The sequence below is a fragment of the Rhinolophus ferrumequinum genome, chromosome 20 (assembly GCF_004115265.2).
Source record: "Rhinolophus ferrumequinum isolate MPI-CBG mRhiFer1 chromosome 20, mRhiFer1_v1.p, whole genome shotgun sequence".
NCBI lineage: Eukaryota > Metazoa > Chordata > Mammalia > Chiroptera > Rhinolophidae > Rhinolophus > Rhinolophus ferrumequinum.
Window position 1 is genome coordinate 21,899,100 of NC_046303.1, and position 17,435 is coordinate 21,916,534.

Sequence of the window (17,435 nt, forward strand, 5' to 3'; positions counted from 1 at the left end):
AGGCACTAGTCAAACCAGCAGCTTTGATCACCTGGAAGCTTGTAAGAAATGCAAATTCATGAGCCCCACTCTACCCTCAGAATAGCTGGGGTTGAGGCGCAAACATTTTATGAAGTTTTATCAAGTTCTTCAGGTGAGTCTTATGCACATTAGAGATTAGGAACTACTGATACATAAGTATAGCTGGCATCCAAGTGTACTTACAAACTGTCTTCACATCATGTCTGATGTTCTTGCTCCTCAAATATGCCAAACACCTTACTGACCACTCCTCTTATTCACTATTCATTCAATAACATTAAACAAACCAGATGTGTTCACCTCCTTTAAAGACTTCCAGTCTACTGTTTATAGTACCTTCCGACTTTTCTTCCCTGTTTCCTCCACAACTGTCCACCCACCTGAATCCTACACTTTCTTCAGGTTAGTTTAAACACCATTTCCTTCAGGAAAGCTTTCACAATATGCATAAATCAGAATTAAAGGTATAAGCCAGCGCATTTTGCTTGTACCTTTCCATATCACCTCATTCATTTCATAGTTGTCAGATGTCCTACAATAGCCACACGAATTAGATGGCAAATATCCTCTTGCCTGCCCCTATCTAAGCCCTATCCACCCCTTACCCAAACGTTTCTTTTATGTAAGAGTTCCTTAATAAGTGAAAGAAGACACACGATATCCATAAATCTCATAAACATTTAAGGAAATTACAATGTAGTAAATTATTAATAGTATAAAAATATATTAGCTAAAAAGATAATTTTTATTCTATTGCATATATTTTAATTGAAACTTTATATATACATATAATCAATTGTGTCCTTAAAGTATAAGATACATAAAAAATAGAAAGTTAATTTTAAAAAGCAATATTTTTAACCTAAGAAAAATATATTTACCTGCTGAAATCCCAGGTAATCTTGTATAGTAGAAGAAGCATAGAAGACCAAAGCATCTGTAGTGACAACCAACACAAAGCCGTTCAGAGCCTATAAGGAAAGAAGTTACAAAATTAGTAATGTGACTAACCATATTGCCATTCATAAATATTGACTTCAATTAAGGCTGTTACTTTTATTGCTAAAAAGTCTTTTCTTTAAAATGGTTAAAATGATCACACCTCACAAACACAGACATACCACACACCCACGGAGTGTAGCATTACAACACTGTCGCAGTGCAGACAAAAGTGGCATGAAACACTGGGTGAGTTCTAATTCTAAATAAACTGGAAGTAATTAAAAGACCGATTGACTAATTCTCCATTTACAATTATCCTAATTATAAGGCATTATATCTTTACTAAAATTTACCTGTAATAAGAATTCTCCTTCTTGCAAGTTCAGGCCTTCTCCGAATTTTGTTCCGCAGTTATCCTGGACCTCATTTCTGTCAGCTGGGGAGGATTTTAATGCAACTATGGGAAAAAAAAAAAAAAGGGAAAACAATGATACAGTAGATAGGTTCAAAAATAAGCAATTTCAATGGTCTTTGTTGGGAAATCGATGTACACCAAAGAAACGATTTGAAACACAGGTGTCTACTAGCACTATAATGACTAATAATCCTATGCCAACAGGTGGTTTCCAATTCAGCTGACAGATTCCTAAAAACAATTTTTGATCAGTCCACTATATGATTTTTGGCATATAACTTAAAAGTTTCAAAGAATTGTATGGTGCTGCTATAAACACTCCTCCCACTCCTATCTACTTACTTATGAGAATAAGTTTCCTCAGCACATAACCTATAAAAAAAATTTAATATCTATACATATTTATCTAAATATCAGTGAATTAGTGGTGGTGGGGAGAAAGAATCAACCAAATGCCTTATTAAGAAATATACTTCCATTAAGTTTAGAATCCTTTTGTCCAGTTTTAAGGTAAAAAATTGTTAGTAGTATTATTACTAGGTTCATGTTAAATTTATAAGTTAATTCATGGAGAATTAACATCTTTATGATGGTGAATAATTCTATCTGAGTACATGTGTGTTTTTCCATTTGTTCAAATTTGTACTTTTGGTCCCACTAGTGTTTTCAGGTTATCCACACAAAAAAATACACACATTAATTTTTATATTTATTCCTAGATGTTAGACATCTTGTAAAGTGGCTTCTCCTTCATTTCTATCTTCTAACTGCCTGTGGATAACACATATGAAGGAAAGGCTGACAGCATGGTGGGTGGGATGCTTACTGCTGGAGGCAGCATGTTGTAATGCCATCTCTCCTCTCTCCTCCCCTTCCATGTCTCTCCCTCATCGTGCGTGTGTATGTGTGAGTGTGTGTGTGTGTGCACACGTGTGTGTGTGTGAGTGTGTGGGTGTGGGTGTGTGTGTGTACCAGTAGTCTAGGAGGCAACACAGCTGAAAAGAAATAATAGCTATCATTTACGGAGAATTCTACCAAGCACTCTCAATATTATCTTACGTAAAAGCATTTGAATATTGGGATCTGACAGAATTAAGTTCGAATCTTAGCTCTACCACTTAATAAATGTGTGAGCTCTTACGGCTGTTTCCTAACAGTTGTATATGAAGTGGTAACTGAAACAAACAAACAAACCATATCCTGCAGGACTGTTATGAAGAATAATGAGAATACATGTGAAGCTCCTGGCATACAGCAGCTCAAGAGTAGTTCAATAAATGGTAACTTTAATGATTAGCCACATTTCCCAGAGCTTATGGATTGCCTGGTTATAAAATATAACCTTTTAGATACAACTATATTATCTTTCTGATCTTTTTTTAACTTGTGATATTCAAATGAGAGAAACCACTAAACAAAACTGACTTTGACATTACTCTTAAGAGTTATTTCATTAGATTTATGTGAGAAAGATAATGGGGCTTGGGGACAAACTGGAGACTTACTAATAACCAGATTTTCTCTGAGTTTGAACAAAGCACCACATATAAAACATGTTCATGTTTGAAGTATACATTGTGGTAAATCGTCAACTGCATGTGTCACACTGGACTCTTATGCGATATTCTTGCCTTTGCAGAACTTGAAAACCTACCTCTGAAAGAAGAGGACAAAAGCTTGGCCCCTGACTATAACAATTTCAACAGGCCAGAGAACAGATTTCCTTAGGCCAAAAAATAGTTTGAGGTAAATTGATCTAACCAAGTTAAGCAAGACCAAACGAAATGCTTAACCTTTTCTCTTTGAAAACCAGAAGAGAGAAAGGCCTTTTCTCCCTTTCTATTCTGTTGTTTCGTTGTTGCTGCTTGCTTTCTAATGGCCAAATTTGCTTGAACGCAATAAAAGCTTACAAGGTCAGAGTTAACCACACTCCACTACTTTTCCAAAATCTCCAGTATGAGGTACAATTTAAGAGTTATACCAAATATCAATAAGATTTGCTACTGAAACAACAACAGCAAAATCAAAACCTTTATATTTTGAAAGGAGCAAAGTAATCTTGAAAATGAATAGATATTAACAGTGTCGAACTTAAAATCTCTAAATGATCTTATTAGGAATCTTTCAAAATTAATTTTTGATCAATGGAATTGATGTCAGTTCCAACTAGAGTTATTCAACCACTGAGAAGCTGAATAAGAAATGAAAGAGACCATTCATCTCAAAGTAATTTACAATTTGTTTCTGGCCTTGTACTGGGGATATTAGCCAATGTAATTAGACATTTGACAGACTGCCATTAAGTAGGACATATAAGCTATGGAAATAAAGGACTTAGAATAGAAAAGAATGTCAAAAATATTCAGTACCAGAATGGGATTTAATTGAAGTATTTCAGGAACTTGAAAGAGAGGAAAAAAAATAAAAAAGAACAAACTCTAAACAATACTGCTTACAATTCTAAATGTTGGAAAGATAATATGTAATATGTATAACTACTGCTTAAGTAGGAAAACTGACAACTGCATTTTGGGAAAGGATTACTGAAGGTTTTTTTCCCAAAATAAACAAATATTTTTGTTGCCTTCATGTTTGAGGTTAATATTCAGTAAAATGATTTAAGTAAATGAGTCCAGAAGGGTGACTCCCTAAAAAAATACCAATGTGAGTTTTTTTGAAAATCTATCTTATGTCTTGGCCTCTTGACTCAAACTACGTAATTTTTGCCTTCCATGAAGTTTGCCCTCTCCTTGATCTCATACCTACCACCTCTCCCTTCTTAAAATTACGAGAAGCTATATTAACACTACTCACTGTCACACATACATTTCTTACCTTGATAACAAAGCAATAGACGAGTAAGACGGTGACCTGGAGCACTGTCACCAGCGCTACTTGTTAGCAGTATCTGAGTGGCCTTAAATAATTTCCTTAGTAATAAGATGTGATACGTACTGAGCACACTTTGTATGCCAAGCCGTTTCCATGTATTATATCTCATTTAATATTCATAATAGACCTATGAGACTGGAAATTATTGTCCTTTCAGTATATTAGGAAACTGAGACTTAGGGAGGTTAAGACACTTCCCCAGGGACACAGAGCTCTTTAAGTGGTATAAGCTAGAGCAAAACCCAGGTATGACCCTACGTGTATGAGCTTTATTAACCACCTAGCCGACTTCTCCCCCATGCTAACTACCTTTGGCCTTTACTTTCCTCATTTTAAATGATAACAGTGATACCTCTGGAGACAAATTCTCGTGAGGGCTAAAATAACATATGAAGTACCTGGGTAATGCCTGGAATCTATAACTGACAGTCAAGGACAGAGATGATGGGCTATATGCTCAGTTTACACACCCTGAACCGTAATGGAAGGCTGACACTAAAAGTGCACACCAGGGATAATTGTGTGTTTTCTCATCTGTCAAGAGGAAGTATTAATGAGTATCTAATAGCACTGCTATGACTCCTACAATGCATCTACAACACAGATTTGTAAGTACTTCAAAACTGTAAATTATTATAAAAATTATATGCATGTGGTAAACACACAATGTGAGATATAGATGATTTATTACAGATTTGTACACCTGAAATCTATGTAACTTTAATAATTGTCGCCCCAATAAACTTTAATTAAAAAAAATTATATGAAATCTATGTAACTTTAATAATTGTCGCCCCAATAAACTTTAATTTAAAAAAAATTAGATGCAGAGGACACTTTAAACATTACACCGCATGACAGTTTACAGAAACAAAATATGGTATCTGAAAAAGAGTCACCAGCTGACTCTGCTGTTTGGGGAGCATTTGCTGCACTGAATAGACATTTGTTAGTCTCCCCCATCTGTGGAACTACCGCACTTTCCGAAGTACAAAGATGTGACTTTCTTTAAGCATTCAGTGGAATATTAAGATATTAAACTGCCAAAACATTTCAACTATTTCCTCACTAAGAGGTTGATGAAGCAATTCTACAAGTAAAATTCTAACTTGACGATGGAATTTAAGTATAAATATATCACAGCGTTATCAAACTGTCATATTTCAGACTGATTCAAATCTTATCCCCACATGCATGTAAACATATCCATATTTCCTAATATGGCACTTTTCTTCCTTATACATCTAAGCTCAGATTTCCATTTCTCCCTACAAGCCAAAGATTTTCTCTTCAGAAAACATGCTGTGAAGTTGTTCAAGAGAGAAATTCATGAGCAAGAAATATTGTCATGTGGTAAAACATATTTTGTATTTTGTTATTACAGTTTGCATTTAAACAGAAAGATGACAGATAAATGTCTTGCCAGGGAAAAGCATAAACCTTTTAAGTCTCTAATTATTGACATAAATTCAATTTATTTTATAATAATATCTGCCATCCCTTTTATTACTTTTGGCAGGAAAAGTTAAAATCCACTCCCACATTGATATATGCATAAAAGAGAGCAAAGCTATCACTTATTATAAAATTCAACCAACTACATAAACTTTTATAAATTAGATAGGGTTAAGTAATGCTGTATATTCCTTAAATATAAGGAAAACATCCCCAGTTTAGTCTGGTATGGATCAGTATTTCTAAATAATTTCCAAATAATATATTAAGTGTGCCTAAGAGAGTTTCTTCTATATACTTTGGGGCAAAAGATATTTCATTTCAAAATATGAAGTTTTCTTTTTTAAATGAAGTGTTATTTTGAGGGAAAGAAGCAGCAAACTGACATTAGAACTGTTATAAGTTTCCAGGAGACACTGATTAGGGCTAGTACAGTTCAGTACTTTCTGATGCTGCTGATAGATTAGACATTTCTAGGCAGAAAAAAAGAATAAATTCAGTTTTTTAAAATGTGAATGTTAGTTTGTATTTTTATGAATGGATACAGGTTACATAACTGGTAGTTACTGTCTTTTTAGCAAATCTAAAAAACATCATTCTGAAGCTGAAAAAGTCCTTAAAATTTAGACCTATTCCTACTTTCGATGAAGTGGAAACTAACTTCCAAAGACGTTAGTTAACGTTTTTTCCAGTTTTACATTTAGTTATACAAAATTCTACTGTAACTATATATTAGGTCTCTGAATTAATACAACCAACAAGAGAAATTAATTTACCTTTTCAGTGGGGAACTGAGTTGCATTTAGCTATTCACAAATACAAGAGTGGAAATCAAACCAGCATTCTAACCAGCAGAATTTAATCCATGAGAGCAGTGATTCTGAAACTTTCATAGACACAAGAATGACCTGGAAGGCTATTCAAACACATTGCTGGACTCCACCCTCCGGAATCTAGAATGGGGTCCCACATTTTGCATTGCTAACAAGTTTCCAAGTGAGCTTGAGGACCAGGTGCCACATGTTGAAAACCAGTGACTTAAAACATCAGGATTAAAGAAGTAACATAAATGTTCTGGATCTCATTCCCTCATATTTTCTAAAACTGTCATTCCTCTGTTGAAAGAGTGCACTTATTAATATGAATGTCTTCAGGAAATAATTGTAATCCCAATGTTATAACGAAAACAGAAGCATGTAATTTAAGCCTGAAACAGGGCAACGATGAAAACTTCTGTATGTATACCAACACAACAAGTAGCAAGCACGCCGTGTCCATAGTTTATATATCCTCGCCAAATCAAGCTATGTCACTTTTCCCTGAACAAAGAGTCTAGATTTGAGTGTGTGCCACTTCTAAAAATGAAAACGATATGGGGAAATAAATTATTGCATAGTCTATCAAAAGGCTGAAAAGCTTTTATTAGCAAATTTCTACCTCTAAATCAAAATACAAAATTAATTCAACTAAAGGATTATCAGATGATATTAATACCAGGTCCCTTAAGACCTCTATGCATGCCCAACAACAACAACAAAGTTCTCCATTAAAGAAAGTAAAATGGCAGTATTCTGCAAGAAATAATTACAATTTATGTAACAATTTTAATCACAAATTTTCCTTCACAAATCTCTTCTTTTCAGGATAAATGCCCTACAAACTTAAAACACCAGGCAGGCAAGCATTCTTATTATTCGTGCTGAAAAGATGATGGCCATGTGGAGCAGGGAGGTTAAAGGTCTCATCTCAGGCCACAAGCTGTTAACTGAACCAGTCTCCACGTCTCCTGACTGCCAGTGCTTTGGTCACATGACACAACCTCCCGTCACCATGAGAGCGTGCGAACCCTGTCTCCACAACATAGAGTAGACATTTGAAACTAGACACTATCAAGAATGTAATCGACACTGGAATATTCTGTAAAACTGACCATAAAAAGCACCCACATCATGTGGGCAGATCTAAGGCTAGAGCAAACTGAAAGACTTCAATACCAACAATTTTGGGTTCATTAACTCAATCCAATTTGACAACTCATCACCTCTCATCCACTCACTGTTGACCCCTGAATGGCTTTTATGGAAAACACGAACCCAAAATTACCTCCTCTAGTATTTATTATTTTTCTGTATGGACTTTAATTCCATTTTTGTTCACACTTTCAGGTGCAATTTGCTCTTTCACCTTCTAATTTAGAACTTGAAACACCAAATTAAGGCATGTTTAAGTGAACTCATGATCACCTTCACACAGTTTCATACTCCACACACAATTTGCTTTCTTCCACCTCTGCCCATCCCTAAAACATCTCAGCTTTGGTACTTTTTCCTCTTATTCTACATACTTTCCCCTGGAATATTTTATTCACTTTCATGGTCTAAAATATTCCAACTATACTATAATCTAAATCTCAGCTATGAACAAATAAAGAAATTTGAGTTTCTGATTAGAACTGGTGGATCAAAAAAGTCAAAAGGCTGTAAAAGAGCAGCATTTAAAAATAACACATAACATTAAACAAGATTATTAAATACAAATGATTAGTTGTGTGTTTCATTATAGACCTTAAAGTGATTCATTTTATATCACATGTGAATATAGTTTCTAAAACACTATAGCATGAAGATGTTGATTTTCATTAACCAGCCTCACAAAAAATCAAATGATTTAATTATAGACCTTTAAAACCTGTATTTGGGAAAGACAGAAAAGGAAAAAATTGCTGAAAATAAGCTGGCTTTAATATTATCCCAATGGTAATCTTCCTTTAAAAAAGAAAGTTAAAGGCATAAATTTATGACCAACTGGACCTGTTCACAGCCAAGCAATTAAGGATCCTAGAGTCATATTACACTAGGTAATGATCAAAGAGAAAACCCATTAAAGCAGTAAATTTAAAAGAGACAGGAAAGAAGCAAAACATATAATAAAGGAGTTTGTAATGAGTTTGAATTACAGTTTGAATCTTTGGTATGTATTCGTCACTGTTTTTGGTTTTTTTAAAAATGCTTGTCAAAGCAAACAAAAACACTCAGAGATGAATGTCCTATATAAATATTGTATTAAATTTAGTCATAGAATCTAATGAATTTCATACTGTAAATTAGAATATGTGAGGAAAAAGAGATTAAATTCCAGATCCAAGAGGTCATTATTAAATGTAACAGCCAAGATTTGAATACTTCAACCTGACTCAGTAAGAATGTTCTACTATTCTATTTATTCATCCATGTTTCAATTTGCAAGGATTTGATTATATAAAGTTCATAAATTAAAATTTAAAAGAATCTCTGAATTTTATAATTTTAGTTATAGAAGATGTCATGAATGTTATGATTAGAGTTTCATGTTTTAGAAGGTGAATTCTGGAAAAAAAATACAATCTAAGATGTACACAATCTAAGATGTATAATACCATGGGTAAATAAAACTGAACACTATGATTTCAAATATGCTGATATTTTAGGCAAACAAACTGACTTTGAACATTTCTAGAATTAGGAGAATAAGAGATACAAACTTCCAGTTATAAAATAAAGCACAGGGATGTAATGTACAGTACAGGGAATATGGTAATAACTTTGTACAGTGACAGATACAAACCCATTAAACTTTATAAAACACCAACCCTTCAAAAGGCTTTTTAATTCATTTTTACTGCTTGTTCAAGTTCATTCTTGGCATCTATATACCTGCATACATATTTGTTTTTCAAGATAATGTTCTGGTTCCACAGATACCAGAACAGGATTGAAATCCAGAGAAACATGTAAGCTAAAGATGAATAAACACAATGGCTCTCTTTAAAAACCTAATGAACTGGAAATGAACTGTTAAAGCACTTAAAGGAAGACTAAGACGTCAGCACATATAATTTTTAATTTAAAATAGTCAACAAAGATCCACAGTAAACAATAAGGTTGAATAAATGTTAGATCATACATAATATAAGTTATGCCTTCACCCTCTCCTCCCATGGCATTTTTAAGTTTCATGAGATTTACAACATTCTAATATGTACATAATACTACATGTTATAAAATGGTGATTATTTTAAGCATGTATAATGATTCAAGACTCAGATTTCCCCCTGCATTACCTAGTTTGTAAAATAACCAGGTAACTATTCCCTATGACAACTGCAAGTTCAGGACATCTGTCAGGCTTAGTATAACCTAGACAAAAATCATCTTTTTCTTATCTCTAAGTTTGCCTTTCCACAAATTAAATTTATAAATCTCAGTTATTAAAAAGTCATAAAGAATAACCCATGACTCAGACAGGATGAAAGATGTAAAAGATTTCACAGTGCATGATATTTTAAACGGTGTAATATTTACTATGAATATTTTACTGAATTATCAAATAATGCATGCCATTGACTCCTCCTACTGTCTCAGAAAGAAAATGTTTCTGTCTTTTTTACCTCATTAGCTACCTGTGTCTCGACAGAGAACATGGACTAGTCATTCCGAAATTTTTAATTTTGGGTGTTGCTGTCAAAAAGGAGAATAATTTAAACACATGATGATGAGTATTTTAAAAGGTGATAATGAAATCTAATTCAAACTTTTTATATGCAGAAATTATTCTTACTAAGAATGAAACATCATCATACTGTTTCAGAGTGGTAAGCAAGCCCCATGCCCACTGTTTGATCCTCGCACCAAGAGACACAATATAGGAACATCAACCAATTTCAAAGGCTGGGTTGTAACCACTCAAATTCTAATCTCCCTTAATAAATGATTTATTGATAGCAGTCGTTAAGTTATTTACACTTATTAAATCTCAGAGGTAACATAATATTTGAGTTTGATACTCATTTTGTGATTTGTTTCTTCCTTTTATGTTCCACGTTTCTTTAATTTAAAAAAAAGGATAGTTTCATCCTAACATTCTGGTAATTGGTGAAAAAGTTTGAACATAATGTTAAGGATTTTAGAGACTTTCAGTGTGTGATTTTTGCTACTTATTTGCTAAGAACAGAAAAGGCTCTCCAGAAAGTCTTCAAAAGTAACGTAATTTAGAAAAGGCTTTAAAAAATAAAAATAAGCAACGAAGCATAGAAGGTAACACAGAAGAGCAGTGGTACTGAAGAAACTGAACAGAACTTAAACGGCTTCTACTGTTTTAATTCATCTATTATTTCTGTTATTAATATATTATTATTCCTAAAACATGTCTAAGTGCGTCCATTGTGCAGAAATGAAAAATAAAGTATTGCTTTATCCTAGGACTGTTCATCTATCAAATTTACAAATAGAGTGATTTTTTTAAAAGCCAGAGTTCTAGTACACCCCACAGACATTGACAAAAATAAAAATGTGACAAGACTGCCAGACTGCTGGGACATACAAAAAGAAACATCCAGCAAAGAAGAAAAGGAGCAGTGGCCCAGGAACACGACGATAATTGTAAAGCGAGCAGAGTGAGGCTCCGGAAGGCAAAGGGCAACAAGTAAGTACTACAAGCACAGAGAAAGGTGCAGTGATACGACTTGGCTCATAAACGACACGCACAGCTTTGACAGATGAGTCCTTAACTACTTCTGCACGTTTCACTGTATGATCCATCAAATCAGAAACGATGTAAAAATTTTCTTACTGCTACGATTCAATAAAACAAATCATTTCTTGCATCTGGGTATTTAGAGAGAGAGAGAGAATAAAATAATTGGTGTAACCAGTAACTGCAAACTAGCTATTAACAGAAAGATTATCTGGAAATAGTGAAAAATTAACATCTTAAACCAAGCCCCAAAAATGCATTTCTAAACACATCTAGAATATTCAACATGAATTTTACATTGTTTTCAGACATAAGTTAGTGAAATAAAGTTAATAAATATTTACCAAATGCCTACCATGGCATTGTTTTAAGTGTTTAAGACATAGCAGTAAACACAACAAATAACTCTCAAGGAATGTCCATTCTAGTGAGAGGAATAGGCAATGCATGGCATGTTTAAGTGCACCCTCCAAAATAAAGTACTATATAATAAAAATTTGTATAATATATTTCATCTGTAGCATAAACAGAGTACAAACTGAAAAACAATTCTCTGAGCTTTACTGTCTAGAATATATGTAGTTCAAGAGTTTTCAAGGATTAAAACACTCAAACATTCCTTCAATTATTTGTCAGCTGTAAACAAAACTAATAGCAAAACTTCTAATCTTTTTACTTCCCTTGAAAATGCTCCTGAAATGTCGCATTATAAATATTTAATATATACATTTTTAAAGGATTTCACATACTGTAGTTGCAGTTTCTGAGACACCAGACCTTGAGCTGTCTGAGGGCATATATGTTTCCCCCTGTTTCTTTGTGAGTTCAGAATCTGCAGTGTTTAGAATAAAGACCCATCTTGAGGTACAAGATCTATTATAAAATAATTTCAATGTAATAGTATCAAAGAAGCCATTTTTCAGTTATGGTAAATGGTTAAGTCTTGCTCAAGCACTTCAAAGTTATATTTTAGAATGCTTTAATTAATTAGAAATGGATAAATATTATTAATGTACTTAAAAACGTAAGTATTGCTCAAAGCAGTACAGTCATGGCTCCAAAGTTTAAGAAGATTCATCCAAGTTGGATTATTTAAACTCGCAATAAATAGATGTATTTTCTTGGAAAAATATCTATTGTTACAGAAAAGCGAGTTTCCTTTCTAACAAGATTGTATGATTACTCGTTTATATTGTTCTTTCCGCAGGAATTCACACAGCCCCTGTTTGCATCCTGTTATTCACTTGGAGCTTCCCTTCCCCTCACTGCACCGTTTCCCTCACAGGAGTGTTAACTGCGCACCACGGCCCTCATCACTGAGGGCTTGCTCCAAGTCTCCTGGGTCGCATTCAGTACTTCTTCAGGTGACGAGGATTACGTTAGAAATTGTATTCTCTTTACTCGCTCAAAGGGTTGCACTGCCTTCCTAGACCACAGGTGGTCTGGACAAGACTTTGCCATTTTTTTTTAATGTTTTTTTTACTTATTATTTCCCTCATCTTCCACCTACCCCTGTGTTCTTGTATTGAACAACCCAAGAAACTGCTTAGGGTGCACACTCCACTGAGATACAAGCAAACACATTTCTAGTCTTCCTAAAATTTTGTACCTTTGGATGTGTCTTTCTGAAGGCAAAAAACACAATCTTTAAAAAAGTAATTCAGGGCATAATCAAGGCCACGTTAAATCACTGTCTCACACTCATCTAGGATGCTTATTAAAAATGCAGATTCCTGGGTTCTACATAGAACCTACTTAGAATCAGCATAAAAGGGGCATGCCCTAGAATGTGCATTTATTTTAACAAGCTTTTTCAGGTTTCTGATGCACACTGAAGTTTAAAATCTAGTAATGCAAAGAAATTAAAGTTTAAGACAATATAATTGATAAAGGATGATGCAAATAGGGTAAAAAGATCCTACTGTCAAATACACAAAACCAGAACAAAAGGTGAACAAATTCATCAATGAAGAGCGAAGAAAATACTTTATACACACACACACACACACACACACACACACACACACACACACAGCTTAGAAAGCAGTAATTATGTTAGTAATTACTAGCATGTCACACTGGCTACACACTCTCTAAACAGCTTCAGTTCTGCTCCACTACTTCTCAACAGGGAACAACCCATATGTTTTTTTTCCCTCTTTTTAAGATACATAGTTTGATTTCTCATTATAGAGGAAACAGAAAGGCAAAATGACTCACATGAATACATCTTTACCAGAGTCAAAAACTTACGCCTCCATGGCTTCCAGACTGTGAACTCTCCAAGGGCAGAGAGCACACCTCACATGTCATAGAACCCCCCACGCCACTCCCCAGCACAAGGTCATGCAGTAAGCTCAGCAAGTGAATAAATGCTGAGGATCAGGACAGCATCCCATGATGCTTGGGGTAACCTTGAGGTCACCGTCCACTACAACAGCTCCTAAATGTCAACATGCATGTAGCCCCAACACCAGACTTGATGATTCTGTAGGTGTAGGATGGGGCCCAAGATCTGGCATGTCTCTCAGTTCCCAGGCGACGCTAATGCTGCTTGTCTGGGAACTGGACTTTAAGAATCATGGATCTAGGGAAAAGTACTCAGGTTTGCTATATAAGTGGTTCCCAGAAAAGAGAAGTAACTGAGATATGGTCAGGAAAAACAATATAAGGAATTTGGAAACCTGGGTTCTAGTCTCAGCTCTATCATAAAATGACTACACAGCTGATAAATGACACACACACCAGTGAATATCACTAACTTATCTAAAAGATGAAGAGTCTGGTACAGATGAAAAATGGAAAATCCAAAGACTTTTTATATAGATCAGAGAAAATTTAAGTGTCTACTATGAACCCCTGAATTATTACCCTCAACTCAGTGTTTACTGCCCAGATCACAACTATTAAAATATATAGCTTTTATCTAAAATAAAGAACATACGCAAGCAAACAAACAAAAACACAAAAGATGCTCAGACTAAACACATCAAGCCATCTAAATATAACTTTAAACGGAAATCACTGTTTTGCAATATTCTAAACACAAATTACAAATTCGAGTACCTGTAAAAGTGTTGAGGGCAGCAGCAGCAGCATCCCCTCAGAGCTTGTTAGAAAAGCAAGTCTCTGGCCACATCTACACCTACCGCATGAAAACCTTCATCTTAACAAGATCCCTATGTGATTTGTAAGCACATGGAAGTTTGAGAAGCACTGAGGTAGGCCACTGAGATTTTATGATTACTTCTTTATACCATTTGTAAAATAACATGATATATTTAAGACTGAATGTTTCCTGAAAAGAAAATCTATTTCTGACATATAAATAGAGAGAAATCAAAAAATTATTTTACATGAGAAGACATACTGAAACATGTTTTTTAAAACAAAAGTTCCACTTAAAATACTTTATGCGAGGAAATATGTGTGATTACAAGGTAACAAATATCACCTCGCTCAAATCCCAAACTTTACAGTGGACTGCGGTATGGGGTGCTAACTGGTTCAGTTAAAGTCAAATAGTTTGTCAGCGGCACAATGGAGACAAATCCAATTCTACACACTTTTATAATGAATGCTCTTTTTGATGGAAAAGAAAAAACATCACATTTTCATGGAGTAAACATACAGTTAATATAAAGCAGTAGAAGTATATATAATTTTGAAAGGATAAATGAAATGACCTATCTATAAAAATATACTTAAGGAAATCCAGCAAAAATATATCACAGCAGTTAATATACATTTTAATCTTTTCATTAAAAAAAGATACTTTAAAAAACTGAATTGGAAGGAGAAGTACAACTGGAAACTGACATACTTAATATGAGCATAACATCCAAATATATAATTTTCAAACAATGACACCACATATCACTTAGTGGCAACATCTGTTTGATGAATGAATCTGGAAAACTGATTTTTTGAAATGTTAAAAAATTTGGCTTTGCTACTTAAGCATTACTATATAGCAATAAGCAAAACTTTTCACATATGGCTAATTTTTGCTGTTTTCAGAACAGAAGCAGAAACAGTCATATTCAATATAAGAATTTTATAAGTGATTAGAGAAAAATTAAACCTTTTTGTCTTACCATCAAAGAAGCTCTTGGCTCTTAGGTAACTGACACTGAGCCTAAGCACGGAAAGTTTGTCCAGCTTATTAATAACATCTTGTGGAAAAGGCAGCAGGCTAGCCAAACGGTCCAACTCCGTATTAAGTCGGTCTCTATGACGCTTGGAAGGATTAGACTTGATTCCTTCAGCCGGGGTTAACTTGATACTGAAAAACAAACAAAATACCATGAAATACTTTAAAGTATATAAAGCAAAAATTTCTACTGCATTATAGGATCGCTTCAAATATTTCACTAATAAAACAAATATCTAAAATCTACTTCAAGTGTATAGAAATCCTTTCAAAACGTTCCTTTCATATCTTAATTAAACAAAACAAGAGGATGGGTAAAATTCTTCATAATGTTTTATTAAAAGCTTATGAACCCATCAGAGGAAAATGCTGAGTACATCTTATACACTTCATACATTTGTGGTATGGTGATTCCCAATTAACAAATCTACTAGGATTTCTTTCCCCCTCAAACACAGCCATCTTAAGGAAAAGAAAAAAATATCTGTAATAAATTATGTGAAAATTAGGCTTCCTTTGCTATCTTCCACAAGAAGCATCATCTTGGTATCATTATGCTGTAAATAAATGAAAGCAACCTGAAATAAAATCTCATCTTCGTCATTCCCAGCTTCCTATATTTAACACTTTCATCCTGTCAGTGACAATTTCTCAAAGCACTCTGGCACCTCCAGATGGTCCTACTGCCATCTAATGGGGTCCTCCAACATTAAAAACAAAAAATTTTGACTTTAGTTATTTATATTTGTTAACTGAAAAATACTAGAGGTTAACTACGATTACTGGCAAATTTTGCTTTTATGATTGACTGGTCAGTAGTTCTACTTATTAGCATTCATAGTTTGTGATTCAATTAAAAAATTCAATGAACCACCAACATTTAGTATGATTTTTTCATCTGAGATAAAAGGTACTTATGGTTAGAAGTAGAACTTGCGTTCAGAAATGAGAAACTGGACTATTTCACACAAAGGCCTCAGCCAGGGTTTCACAGCAGAAATGCATTAAAGTGAATTTACAGCTAGATCATCAGATACCTATGCTGAAATATAGAGAAGATATTCAAAAACCAAACAAAGTCATTTTTAGATCATGTCTCTCCACCTTTCCATTTGCCAGAAAAAGATTTATGCAGAGTATTTTTATAATAAAGACTTTTTTTCCAGTTTTATTGAGAAGACAAAGACATGTTTGATAATTCTCATTAAATTATAGTATTTTTAAAAAGTAGAAATTAGCCTGAGCATAGTGATATTAATTTGATTCAATCAGAGCATTTCTAGATAATTCATGTTTTCAATGTTATACATAAAGAAGTAATACTGCAGGCACAAAGATGATAAAAAGTAAATATGAAATTTTAACATGTTTTATACTCTCCCTAACAAGTAATTGCTTCAGAACTTGGCTATTCTATTTTTTTCTATTATAGTTCATGTCATTTCTCCAAAAGAGTAGCAAATTGGTAAAATGTGAAACATACAAGTCAATAAATACTATTTCCAGACTGTTTATATAATTATATACTTGATTAAAATTGTTGACTATTTCTCTAGCTATTTTCTCTAATGATATTGCATTTATTAATATAAATTCAAGTCACACCTAATGACTGCATTTCTCTAGTTCATCAACTGAATTTTACCTTTTACTATAATGCATGTCTATCTCATTGAGCAATTCTCTATTGACTAATCACTTGTTAACACAAATATTTACTTACACCTGTTATATCCTGGGTAGTCCAGGAAAACACTCTTCTACATATTCAAAAGGTGTTACGGGAGCTAAGTACAGGTAATAACTGCTTTAAAAAGAAGAGTTTTACAAAAAGGTGGTGTCTGAGATGGACCTTGAAAGATGCACAGGATTTCAACAAGAGGCATGCCTGAGGGACAGTGAACTGTTGGAAGCCCCCTGTCTGAAGTGGGAAGCATGGGGTGCAAGAGAGAGAAGAGAAAAGGAAGTTGACTGGAACCACATGCTCACAACAAATATTGACCATGAACAACATGCCAAGCACAGACCACTCAGAAGTGACCAAAA

The 17,435-nt window shown here is 34.0% G+C and overlaps 1 protein-coding gene across 1 annotated transcript in view; it reads right to left on the reverse strand.

Moving 5' to 3' along the window:
- The window catches only part of AHR (aryl hydrocarbon receptor), a 40,635-nt gene that overhangs the window by 13,594 nt on the left and 9,606 nt on the right, over nt 1–17,435 (reverse strand). The window contains exons 2-4 of the mRNA XM_033088571.1: nt 15,334–15,521; nt 1,317–1,420; nt 903–992 (exon numbers count right to left, since the gene is read on the reverse strand). Coding sequence (XP_032944462.1) covers nt 903–992; nt 1,317–1,420; nt 15,334–15,521 — 382 coding nt within the window. The remainder of the gene's footprint in view (nt 1–902; nt 993–1,316; nt 1,421–15,333; nt 15,522–17,435) is intronic.